The sequence below is a fragment of the Magnolia sinica genome, chromosome 16 (assembly GCF_029962835.1).
Source record: "Magnolia sinica isolate HGM2019 chromosome 16, MsV1, whole genome shotgun sequence".
In the NCBI taxonomy this organism is placed as follows: Eukaryota; Viridiplantae; Streptophyta; class Magnoliopsida; order Magnoliales; family Magnoliaceae; genus Magnolia; species Magnolia sinica.
The window spans coordinates 69,222,501-69,234,478 of record NC_080588.1 but is presented as its reverse complement, the minus strand read 5'-3'; the positions used below and the strand labels follow the sequence as shown (position 1 = coordinate 69,234,478).

At 40.0% G+C, this 11,978-nt stretch overlaps 1 protein-coding gene across 4 annotated transcripts in view; it reads left to right on the top strand.

Moving 5' to 3' along the window:
• Positions 1-636: 636 nt before the first annotated feature.
• LOC131228953 (uncharacterized) overlaps positions 637-11,978 on the top strand; it is a 19,794-nt gene continuing 8,452 nt past the window's right edge. For 2 of the 4 annotated variants that reach the window (XM_058224789.1, XM_058224788.1), the window contains exons 1-3: positions 637-851; positions 10,410-10,844; positions 10,939-11,198. In XM_058224789.1, the coding sequence (XP_058080772.1) occupies positions 765-851; positions 10,410-10,844; positions 10,939-11,172 (756 nt within the window). In that variant the 5' untranslated portion in view covers positions 637-764 and the 3' untranslated portion in view covers positions 11,173-11,198. Of the gene's footprint in view, positions 852-10,409; positions 10,845-10,938; positions 11,521-11,978 lie in introns of those variants that run through there. The other 2 variants (XM_058224787.1, XM_058224786.1) reach the window with 2 other exon arrangements.

Sequence of the window (11,978 nt, the reverse complement as noted above, 5' to 3'; positions counted from 1 at the left end):
CTGACAATTCGTATTAAAGGCTACTGATGAATGGTTATATTTGTAAGATCAGTCTGGTTTTTGCATGGACAACGATGAAATGTGCACCGGACCTAATGAACAGCTTGGATCAATGGATTGGACGGTCTAAATCTCCCGATGCAACACCGGAGTATTTCTCAATGATCAGCATGAAGTGCTAGCAGGTATGGCCCAAGGTAACTTTAATTTTCGAAAGATGTTTCTAGTCCAACCTATTGGACCAGAAGTTCCAGTCCAACCAGCTGATAAACTTCAGCCCATTAAGTTAATGTGAAATCTGAACCATACAATAGGGTAACCCCACCATGAGGATCATCTGGTGAAGAAATCAGCCGCATCCACTCATCAGGTTGGTCCAAAGAAAACAACATCTAGTCATTGATAAAATAGAAAATCACAGACTTTGTTCACTCGATGACTAGATATTGATGATTTTTGCATAAGGTGGTACTCATGATGGGGCCAACCTATTCGTCCGTTTGGATGTTTGAAGGACAGGATTTTACTGAGGAGATCCATCTCCAACATGGCCCATTAGATCAACGGTGTAATCACAAACCGGAAAACCCGAGGATAGTTTACATATCCTTGGGCTTAGGACCATACAATTTCCCCGCCCAAGAAGCCCTGCGCTCGTTTCCCACAATGCGCTTATCCGTCGTCCCATTTCCTCTCGATTCCACTGATGGCAGACTCAGTTCAGTCTCTTGATATGTTTCTCTAACTTCTCTGAAGGGAAAAAAATGTCATCTCCTTTTCCTGCGTTCCGGTTTCCAGCTTCTTCGAGAATGGCCTTGACAAACCCTTCTCCCTTTCTACAGAAATTCAAGGCAAGACTCCCCCTTTTTCCTTTCTAGTACCTTGTTTTCTTCTTGCAACTGTGCTGTTTGATGTTTTTTGTAATTTGGGTTTTGCTCGAATTTCGTTTGGTAGTATCGTAATATCTTTTCTTCTTTTTTTTTGGATTTTTATATATTTTTGGATTCTTGGTTTGAATGTAGAGAGAGAGAGAGAGAGAGAGAGAGAGAGAGAGAGAGAGAGAGAGAGAGAGAGAGAGAGAGAGAGAGAGAGTTCAGAAGTGGGTGTTGTTTAGTTAGCCGAGATTCTTGTGTTCTTAGTGGAATCAATAGAATTCTTGAATTAGGGAGGTGGTTTTCTTGCATTCAATTCCGATTTGAAAAAATGAGAAGAAGAAAGTAAAAAACAAATAATGAAAAGGAAAATAAAAGAGAATTTAGAATAGTTGTTTCTTTGTGAAACAAACCATGTTCTTGTGTAGACGTTCTGAACTGGTGGGGCCCACCGTTCAGTGGTCCGGACTGTTCAAATGATGGCTCCCATTGTGGATGGATGATAGAACAACTGTCTCCTCGTTGGACAATCTTAGCCATTTGATTGTTGGAATGAGAATTGATAGTTGAAAAACGAAATGTAACCCGTGGTCTATCTGGAACAGAAGAAAGTCAATTGATTGGGTGTGGAATTGTTTGGAGGAGATCTTTTGTTCACCTATCCTTATTGGGAAAACCGATAAACAATCTAGATCATCCAGATGGGGCCCCACTTGTACCGAATGTTGGCCTATAGTTAGGTTTGAGATGTATATTACCTCTTATCTTTTACCCATTTCTGGAATATAGTAGTTGTTAAATGGGTAAAAGGTTCCTGTTTATTCCAAGCCAGACCCTAGTTTTTTTTTTTTTTTGAAAGATGAGATTTTTATTAAACAAAGAAAGGAAAAACTACAAAGAGCAAAGTAGAAAAAGAAGGAAAAAAGGAAAAAAGGAAAAGAGAGGAGGAAGAAAAAGAAATACAAAAATCAGTCCCATGATTGGCAAGAAAACCCCCGACAAGTCAAAATTACAGAGCCTAGTCCCTAAACAGCTCACAAAACAGCCAAGAGAAGGATTCTCCATTTTCTTTTTTCCTAGGACTCCTCCTGGACCCACATGGCAGCTGCAATAGAGTTGATCTACATAATTGGGCATGGCCCACAACACTCCAGGTAGATGAAGGACACTTCATCAGATATTTGAGGGGAACGAGCAGTGAATAAAAATATGATCCATTGTTTCCTCCACCCTGAGAGAAAGAAGACATATTTGGGTGAGTCTTCTCAAACTATCAATCGTCAGAACTCTATTCATGCCCACCAGTCATCCAAATGCCGCAACCTTTGGAGGCACTCAATGAGACCACAAATAACTCATGTGACAACAAGCAAAAGAGACTACAGGAGCCAAGAGAGATCTATAAAGTGATTGAATAGAGAATAAGCTTGAACCCGCCAGTGACTAGGTGAGAGATAAGAAGAATAAACTCCTGGTTTCATAATCAAAAAGATTTCTACGAAAAAAGGGGAAGCCACACACCTCCGCCTTCTACCTCTACAAAATAGTCACCCACCAGAATGTTTGGGTTTGGACTGATAGCAAAAAGAGCTGGGAAAGCTTCAACCAAGGTGCGGGAGCCCTACCATAGATCCAACCAAAATCTAATTCTCAATCCATTGTCGAGAGAGAAGGAAACCCTGTTAAAAACAGTCGGGGCTACCCTGACTATACCTTTCCATATAAAGGATGCATGATAAAAATGAAGAGCCTTTTATCCACCACCCTTGGGGGGATAGGCCATATTTTGCAGCAATGATTTGACGCCATAGGCTCTCAGTCTCATTTCCAAATCTCTAGATCCATTTTCTAGGGAGAGCTTCATTAATTACCTTGAGGTTCGTAATATCCACTCCCCCTTCATTGTAGGGAGTACAAACCTCCCTCCAATTTAAAAGTGGGAATTTCCTAACTACATATCCTCCTCGCCACAAAAAATTCCTTTGAAGTTTGTCAATCTTTAAGATTATAGACTTCGGACAATGAAAAAGAGATAAAAAGTATATAGGCAAATTCAAGATGGAAGCCTTACTCAAATTCAATCCACCTCCCAGAGACAGCAGGTTGAGTTTTTAGGTGGAGAGTTTCATCTCCATTCCTTCGATTATCTTGTCCCACAGGTATAAAGGAGGTTTTCCAATACACAAGGGCAAACCTAAATAGAGAGTAGGGAGAGACCCACCTTACAACCAAAGGAATTAGCAAGAAAAGAACATACCTCGAAGGCTAGATTAATCTCATATATCTCACTCTTGGAGAGATTAACTTTCAAACCTAACTACCTCGAACCAGCAAATTGTCATACTGAAAAAATGTAGCCATATTCTCATCAGCCTCACGAAAGAGAAGTATATCTCGGTAAACTGAAGATGGCATATGACGAAGGGAAAATTTTCCACTGAGAAACCCCTAGATGGGCGTATCTCATGTCCCCTTGTTAGCATGCAGCTTAAGGCTTCAGTCACTAGAAAAAAGACAGAAGGGGATAGGGGGTTGCCCTATCGGAGGCCCCAAGTCAAATGGAGATCATTAATTAGCATAGAGAATTTTGGAGAAGAAATGCATATTCTAATCCAAGCCCTCCACTTAAGCCAAAACCCATCTTTTCAAGCATATAATTTTTTTTTTTTTAAAGAAAAAAAGAAAAAGAAAAAAGAGTCCAGTGAACATAGTTATAAGCTTTCTCAAGATCAAGCTTACAAAGGATCCCCAAGCTCCTTGCTCGTGTGCAAGAGTTCCAAAATTCATTGGCAATTAGTACACAATTAAGAATATCTCTTCCTTCCACGAAGGCAAATTAGAAGGGGGTAATAACCTTTGGAATCACCATCCTTAGCCTTTGAGTAAATACTTTGGAAAGGATGTTGTAGTGAGTGCTAAGAAGGCTAATAGGACGAAATTTTTTTATGTTTTAGGCTCCTTCCAATTTGAGGATTAGGGCCAGGAAGGTGATTCATCTTAGTGGCTAAATGATCATGTTAAAAAAGAAGAAGGAAAAAAAAAAAAAAATCCAAAATGAACAATAATTGATCCAACTTCACAATTTCCCAAAACAAGTAGAAAAATGCTACAGGAAATCCATCCAAACCAAGGGCTTTATCCCTCCCTAAACCCCAAATTGCATCTTTTATTTCTTTAAGCTCTACATGCCTTTCTAAGATCGTCACATCTTCTTCCGAAATTGATTGAAAAGGCAGATCATCAATATGAAGATGAGCCACTTCATCAAAGGACAACAACTTCGAGTAGAAATCAACTATAGCATTACATATGGAGTTTTTGTTCAACAACGTAATGCCATCAACGCAGAGGGAAGAAATAAAATTTGTTTGCACCCTAACATTGCCAATACTATGGAAAACTTAGCATTATGATCTCCCTCCTTTAGCCAAGTTGCCTGGGATCGCTAGTGCTAGTTTATTTTCTCATCTTTCAATCTAGCGCAATATTCGGAAGATAGTTGAGATATGGAAGCCATGTCCTCCTCGGATAATTAGCCAGCTTCCTAATTAACATCTAATTCTTGAATTGTAGCAAGTAGGGAAGACATTTCTGCTTCTCTCAGACCAAAAATATCATGATGCCGAGATTTAAGTTTATACTTCAGCATTTGGAGTTTTTTTTTATTTTTTATTTTTTATTTTTTATTTAAGAATGAAACCTGTGTGCCCCTCAATGTTAAAAGTAGCCCACTATTCAATCTGGCCTATATTGTGAAGATATTGGATAAGCTCAGAAGAGACTTTCTCTGGCACGGAAAATCAGATAAGGATAAATTCAATCTAATCAACTGGAAGGCTGTTTGTCGCCCGAAGCAAGATGGAGGTGCTGGCATCAAGGACCTAAAGCTTATGAACCACGCTCTCCTGGGGAAATGGTTGTGGAGACTCGGAAATGAAGATGGGGCCTTATGGAATGATTTGATAAAAGGTAAATACGACAGATCAGATGGGGGATGGTGGACAAATAGTAGATGCAACCGTAAGATGTCTGCCATATGGAGGGACATTCTTCCACCAAGCCGGAATTCCTCAAAGGCATTTCCATGATTACAGGCAATGGCACCCGGACTCGTTTTTGGCTGGATCCCTGGGCAGGATTAGCTACGCTAAGCTCCTCTTTCCCTAACCTTTTCCGCATTGCAAAGTACCCCCTTTGCAGGGCTGCCAATTGTCTATCTTCTGAAGGCGGGAAACCCATTTGGAACATTGAATGCAGAAGGAACCTTACGGAAAGGGAGATCGACGAATACGCTGCCCTTCTTAAATGCATCTACGGCTTCACCCCAAATCGCAACACGCCTGACAGATTGTCTTGGCAGTTAGACAAACAGTGCAGATTCTCAGTTAAGTCTCTTTACGGTTTCCTGTCTGCTAATCTTCCCCCTCCTCCTGGTTTTCAGCGGTACTATGGATGGTACTACTCGGTCCCTCCCAAAATAGTGGTTTTCGGCTGATTAGTTGGTAACCAAAGGGTCCTTATTGTTGATAATTTGCGGAAACGGGGCATGTCTATTACTAATATATGCGTCTACTACATGGCCAACGAAGAAATGGTTAATCATCTTTTCATTCATTGTCCCTTTATTCACAAGATATGGCCGGTCTTCCTTTTCCAGTTCAACATGTTTTGCTGCTTTCCAAGTTCGACTGATAGCCTCCTCTCTCTCTGGCACGGGATCAAATGTGGGAAACACCAGACCCCTCTCTAGCATATGGCCCTTCTTGCGGTTTGGCGGGATGTTTGGACCGAAAGGAATGATCGGTGTTTTAACGACAAAGCCAATCCTGGGGACCACGTAGCGCTTAGGGCCATCCATTTTCTGGTGGAATGGGCTACCTATTCGTCTAAGCCTAATGCTTGTAATTTTGAGTTTTTAGCTGCTCTGCTGTGCTGCTCCTCTCTTTGTTGTTTTTTCTTTCCCGTTTAATATAATCTTTTGCGTTATCTCTCAAAAAAAAAAAAGAAAGAAAAAGTTGCCCACTATTCAGACACCAAATCCCTAAATCCTTCCATTTCCATCCAAGATAGTTCAAATCTGAAGGGTTTATAGGTCCTCAATTAATCTTGTCGGTTTCTAACAAGATCGAGCAATAGTAAAAAACAGGTTTGGGCAAACCTCTTTGGTGAGCAAATAAGAAGTGGCGGATCCAATTAGGGAAGACCAAAAATCTATCAAGAAGGGACATCGTAGGAGAAGATTTGCCATTAGAAAATGTATATTTAACAATCCCCATTGACAGATCCAACAATCCATGGTTTCCCACCCAATTTGGAAAGCCTCGCATTGAAGAAGTGACCCGGCCACGTTTAGCCACTTGTAGGAAAATTGGACCACATTGAAATCACCTCCCACAACCCATGGGAGGTTCCTATCAAACAGCAGAAGAGAGCTTTATCCAAAAAGAGGAGCAAAGAGACATGTTGAATGGGCCATAAACCCCAAAGAAAATCCATCGGAAACCCAAAGCAGACTTACAAAAAAACACATTAATAAAGAATCGGTTCATCCAACCGTCTTCTAAAGTTCTACAAGAGGAATCCCATATTAGCATAATTCCTCCAACCAAACCAATAGAGTTAAGGGCTAATCAAATCCTTCCCCTTTTTTTTTCCTTCTCCAAAGGGAGTTAACAATACCCGACGAGGTTTGGGCGAGCAGCCATCACCGTGGATTTGATCCCTAAAGGTGTGGGTTCGACTCCCCACCTTGGCATTACCCGATACACGTGGTTGTAGGTGATTGCGTGTATCCGCAGGGAATAGTCTCGCCTCAAAAGGGGTGAGGACACCCTGTGTCTTAAAAAAAAATATATGCCTCTATTGATTGATTGCGGCTTAGTTTCCTGCAAGACTATCAACATAGCTTTCGATCACACACTCATTTCTTTAACCTATTTGGATTATTTGTCATGGAATAAAGAAATTTGGATGAGCAGCTAGGATCTTTTAGGAGATTTGGTAGCCCAATGTGCACCGTTACAAGCAATCAAATGTGCCAAGTCGGCAAGTTTGCGACGTTTGAGCAGTGAATAAAGTGGCCTCAACATGAAAATGATTGTATGCAAAAAATGAATCTAGTGACTCTAGTCTACTCATCAGGCATGCCACACATGCATGTTCAATGTGGACGCTTGGCAACTTTTGAACCATCCAGTTTCTTCTTCTTCTTCTTCTTCTTCTTCTTCTTCTTTTTGTTTTTTGTTTTTTGTATGGGGGTGGCTAACAAAATGAGTGGAATAGCTTGATTTCTGCATATGGTCAACTTCAAAATAGGCACCACGTTATGCAGCTTTTCATTGCTCCACTTGCTAGGTTTGTGTGAGGGTTGCAACTTGCGTTTGGGTCAACCTGAACCCAATCAATCCAATCTGCATTTAGGTCACGTTGTCAGGATCCTTGGGTCAAGTTAGGGTTAGAAAACTCCAACTTGATTTGAAATCAGGTTGGATTTTGAATTGAGTTAATTAATGTCGGATTAGTTCATGTTGAGAATAATCACATCTATTTAGGTCAAATGGGGTCGGGCCAAGTCCATCTAGGGTTGAGTATAGAGGAATTTGAGGGTTGGGTTCAGCGAGGGTACCCCAGGTTGGAATTCTGGTTGGGTTGCATTATGGTTGGGTTCTTTTGAGGTCGGGTTGGGCTTGGGTTGGCCCTCAACCCGCCCCCAAGTTGCATCCCTAGTTTGTGCTACGACTGCGAGTAAAGGTGTGTTTGGAGGGGTGTAGTGGGGCTAGCTAACCTCTTTTTTGAGTAGTTGGGATTCTTTATTTATTGGTGCTTGTTAAATTGATGAGATTTTGAATAGCAGGTTTTCTTTAAGTTGAACTTTTGAATCGCTGACAGGATCTATCTACATAGAATCGAGATTCTTATTTTTCTAATTAACTTGATAAGTTTCTGAATTGGAAAAGTTACATTTAATGTCAAGTGTCAACACAAGTTCTAATAGTGAGTAGTTTCTCCATGGTAGGCATGTTCATGATCTTTTATTGGGGGTTTGGTTTATTGAATGTGAGAAGGCTTCTGTTTTGTTCATCAGGATTATTTATTTTATTTATTGCTGTGTGATTGGTGTGCTTTGAATTGGTTGATGGGATTTTGTTTGGTTGATGAGGTTCCATATTATTCATGAAGTATTGAATTTTTTATTGAGAGATGCTCCAATGCTCTTAGAGCACTATCAGTTGTAGTGCTCTTAGTTTCATTATGATGCTTAAACAGTCCTATGGATTGATCTAGACTATCCATTGGGTCCAACAAACATTCCATCAGCTACCATGCAAATATCACACTGATCTGATGATCTTAACCATGTGATCAATGGCCTCCAATATGGATGGTCATGATCAGTTGTACAAAAATAGGTCTAACCAACAAGTCAATCTATCTATCTAGTAGCTCCCATCTTGGATTTTTCAGGGACAAAAGCAACTAATTTCTAGGGTTTTTGATAGGGTCATGGCTTATGTTAGGGATTGGACATCTTGACATCTAGTTGGGTCCTAGATGACTCCTGATGCAGGACAATTAACCGCTTGCTCTAAAAGCTCGAACTGTTAGAGTATGGCGAATTAATCCCTTTATCTCATAGCCCAGGCCCCACATCTCATGGGTTAGGACCTCGGCCGAACCCCCTTCATGGGCCCCAAATCACATGGGCCGCCCACCCCGAGTGTGTCCCCGCATCCCACGGGCTACCCCACTCGAGCCCAATGTGAAATGCACATTAATCACCCCTGGTAAGGAGTCTCGAACACGAGACTTCTCCCGTGAGCCCCAAATCGCATGGGTCACCCACCCCGAGTGTGCCTCTGCATCCAACAGGTGACCCCACTCGAACCCAGTGTGAAAATGCCCCTGCATTAACTCCCCACCTATTGTTTTTTTTCCTTGCCTTCGGGCTTTAATAAATTCAATATCTTTCAAAAAAAAAAAGCTCCCATCATGTATTGCTTATCATCCATGGGTTGGAGAAAGGATGGCTACAAAAAATAAGGCTGAATCTAGGATAGAGTTGATCATCCGATAATTTTTATTTTTGTATGCAGCCCTTGAAATGTGTTCTTTACTAATGGACAGTTAGATTGATCTATTGGAATTTCCAAGTTATCTCATGCAATTAGGAGCACTATAGTTGATAATGCTCTCAGAGCATTGGAGCATTTCTCTTTTCTTCTTCTTTTTTTTCTTTTTCTTTTTTTTTTAAAAAATAAATAAAATAAAATCGACAGCTTGATTTTGTTTAGGGTGCATTTTGTTACAGGACTACCATGGTATGTCTATCATTGTTTTAAATAGTGAATAGCATGTAGCATAGGTTCATCCCTCTGAAGCATGAGGTGTAAGCTACATGATACTTCTAGATTTTTAATGAAGGGTGTGCTTGGTTGTACCAATTTCATGATATTTTGCACCAAATTAGACTGATTAACAATAAAATTTAACAAAATTTCATGATATTTGGTGCAACCAAATGTAACCTAAAGTAATAGGAAAGGGTAATAATTAAGTATAAAGGTAAAGGAAGAGCAATGAAACTAATTTAATACTGTTACTTATATTGTTTTTATTGAAAAGATTAACTAATTTTTATTGAAAATGGAAAAATGTAGCAAATTATTGAAAACATCAATTGATTTTAATGTAGTGAAAAATAACTGGTAATGTGAGCCACGTAGCATGTAGCCTAGTCTATATAGCGTGTAGCATATGCAAATTATCATGCAGTGTAGGCTACACAACTTAAGTTATTTTCATGAGCTATGTAGTTAAGCTACGGTACATAGTGTAAGCTACATGCTACATAGTGTAGCTATTTAAAATACTAATCTATGGGTTTTCTCCCCATAATTTTTAAATAGTGGGGAGACCAAATTTTAGTGCACATTGCAGTTTTCTATGGGCATTTCTGCCAAATTCCAGTTGTTTTTACACACGCACACAAAATACAGTTACCAGAAGGTCAAAATACCATGCGATGCAGCCTCCACCCTGAAGGATAACTTAGGACAATTGATGTTCTTGTTGATGAGGAGTTTTAACTGTTAAAACTAGATTTGGATTGGGGAATGTGTGTTTTGTTTCATCGACAGACGTCCATGTTTATTCGTGGAGTTGATGGGTTTAAACTGGCAGCAGGATGATTTTTAGAATTGGCAAAGTTACATGTGAACTGGAGTGAAACTTTTGTTCACCCATTGCGGTTCTCTTTCTAAATCAATGATACTTTTTATTTATTTGTCAGATGATTATTTTTTGGTCTGAAATTCATACTTTTGCTGTTCCTTTTGCAGGTGGGTTGAGCTTTTAGGCAACTAAATAGTTTTTGTGCCATGCTTGATTTGTGATTTCATAGATATAAGCAGCATAAATTGGGCCTGAAATTTTTGCTTGCCGGAGTATGATTGTTACATGGGCTTTAGAATAGTGCCTTTTCCATCTTTTATAAATCAGATTCTCTTTCAGTTAAAAGACATCTGTTTGTTCTATCAGGGTCTGCCGCTATTGCCACAAACCCATTACTGCGTTTTGAGTACCAGACAACAAAGATTATCTCATATCAAAAATACTCGCTGCATTGTTTCACTTGCTGCGAACATGGCTGCAGGGCAGTCTGATGGGCCCGACAAACTGAATTTGGACAGGTCTTTGGAAGTCGTGAGAAAACTGTGGGATAGTCTTCCTCAACCTGTCAAGAGTTTTCCATGGACCAAAACGTTCAGCAACTTTGCACATATCATCCTTGAACTCGTATATGCAGTCACCAAGTACTTGTGTTTACCATTACTGGCAGTTTCTTCACTAAGCGAGATGTCCTACTGTGCACAGGAAAGGAAAATGATTCTTATACCCATACCCCTACTCGCCGGCATTGCTGTTGCTGGGGTCTTGAAGGACACAGCCATAGAACTATCTCCGGAGCTCAAGGTTCCAATATTCATGTTTTCTTTGTATTTCCATGAGTTCTGTATACTTCAGCGAGAATTTTGTGTATATAGATTCTAAATGGTTTTTGTATCAGGAAGAAGAATTTCCCTGGCATCTGCTGGCGATTGCAGTTTTCTTCACATTGCTCAAACTTCCAGGCCCTTACTATCCTTACTGGGGGCGCATACTTGTTCCACATTTTGCAAATGGTGGACTTTGGAGGACGCTGTGGTTTGCCTTTTTGTGGTATAGAAGGCCCCGAGAGTCTTTGAGGACAGCCTTTGGGACATCTGTAGATGAAAGCCATTCCAAGGAAAAGAAACTCTGACATAATTGTGGAAGATGCTCAGAGAGGTACCGTGATTTGTTTCATACATGCGGATGCATGACTTTCATGAGTTTAGGACAAAAAACGGTGAAGAAGCAATGCATGTTTCCTTTCTTTTCTAAAGTAGAACTTGCATGTGAGGTTGGTTTCTTTGGGTACTTGCTTTTGTTTATACCATGAGGATGAATTCGGTTCCAAGGAAGCACTTTTTTCAGTAGAGTTCTATTTTCAACACTTGGAATTTTTATGGGTTTTTAGAGAACATGGGCATCGTTGTTTGGGATTGTTACATATTTGTCTGGAGTACTATTATTTCGTTGAGCTCTTATGTACTTCATTTCCTTGCAAGCGTTTCTTGTCATTTTTTGTTATATGTATAGTTTATAGTACAATGGAGGGAGGTTTTGATTTGAAAGATGCTTAATATCAATTCTTGGAAATTTGAAAAGTTGACTTGATACTTTTTTTGGGTGTACTGTTTTACAATAACATTGCGTTTGCGTTTGTATCTTAATTCTACTGCCAGTCCGTAACAACACTTTTAACTGTAATGCTAAGGTTTGCTTCATAGTTCTAAAACTCGGTGACGGACAAGATTTTGAGCCAAGTCACCAGGACACTTGCTCCTGAGTGTTACTCAGTCTGAAATTAGCAAGACTTGTCAAGTCAGCTTGCTGACTCAGCCGATTCAACCTGGTTCATGGTGACTTGAGCTGAATCATTTGGCTGGTAAACTAGTTTTTTAATAAGAGTTAAAAAAGAAACCAGTGAGTTACAAACTTATGACCTAACCTAAGGAAGCAAAT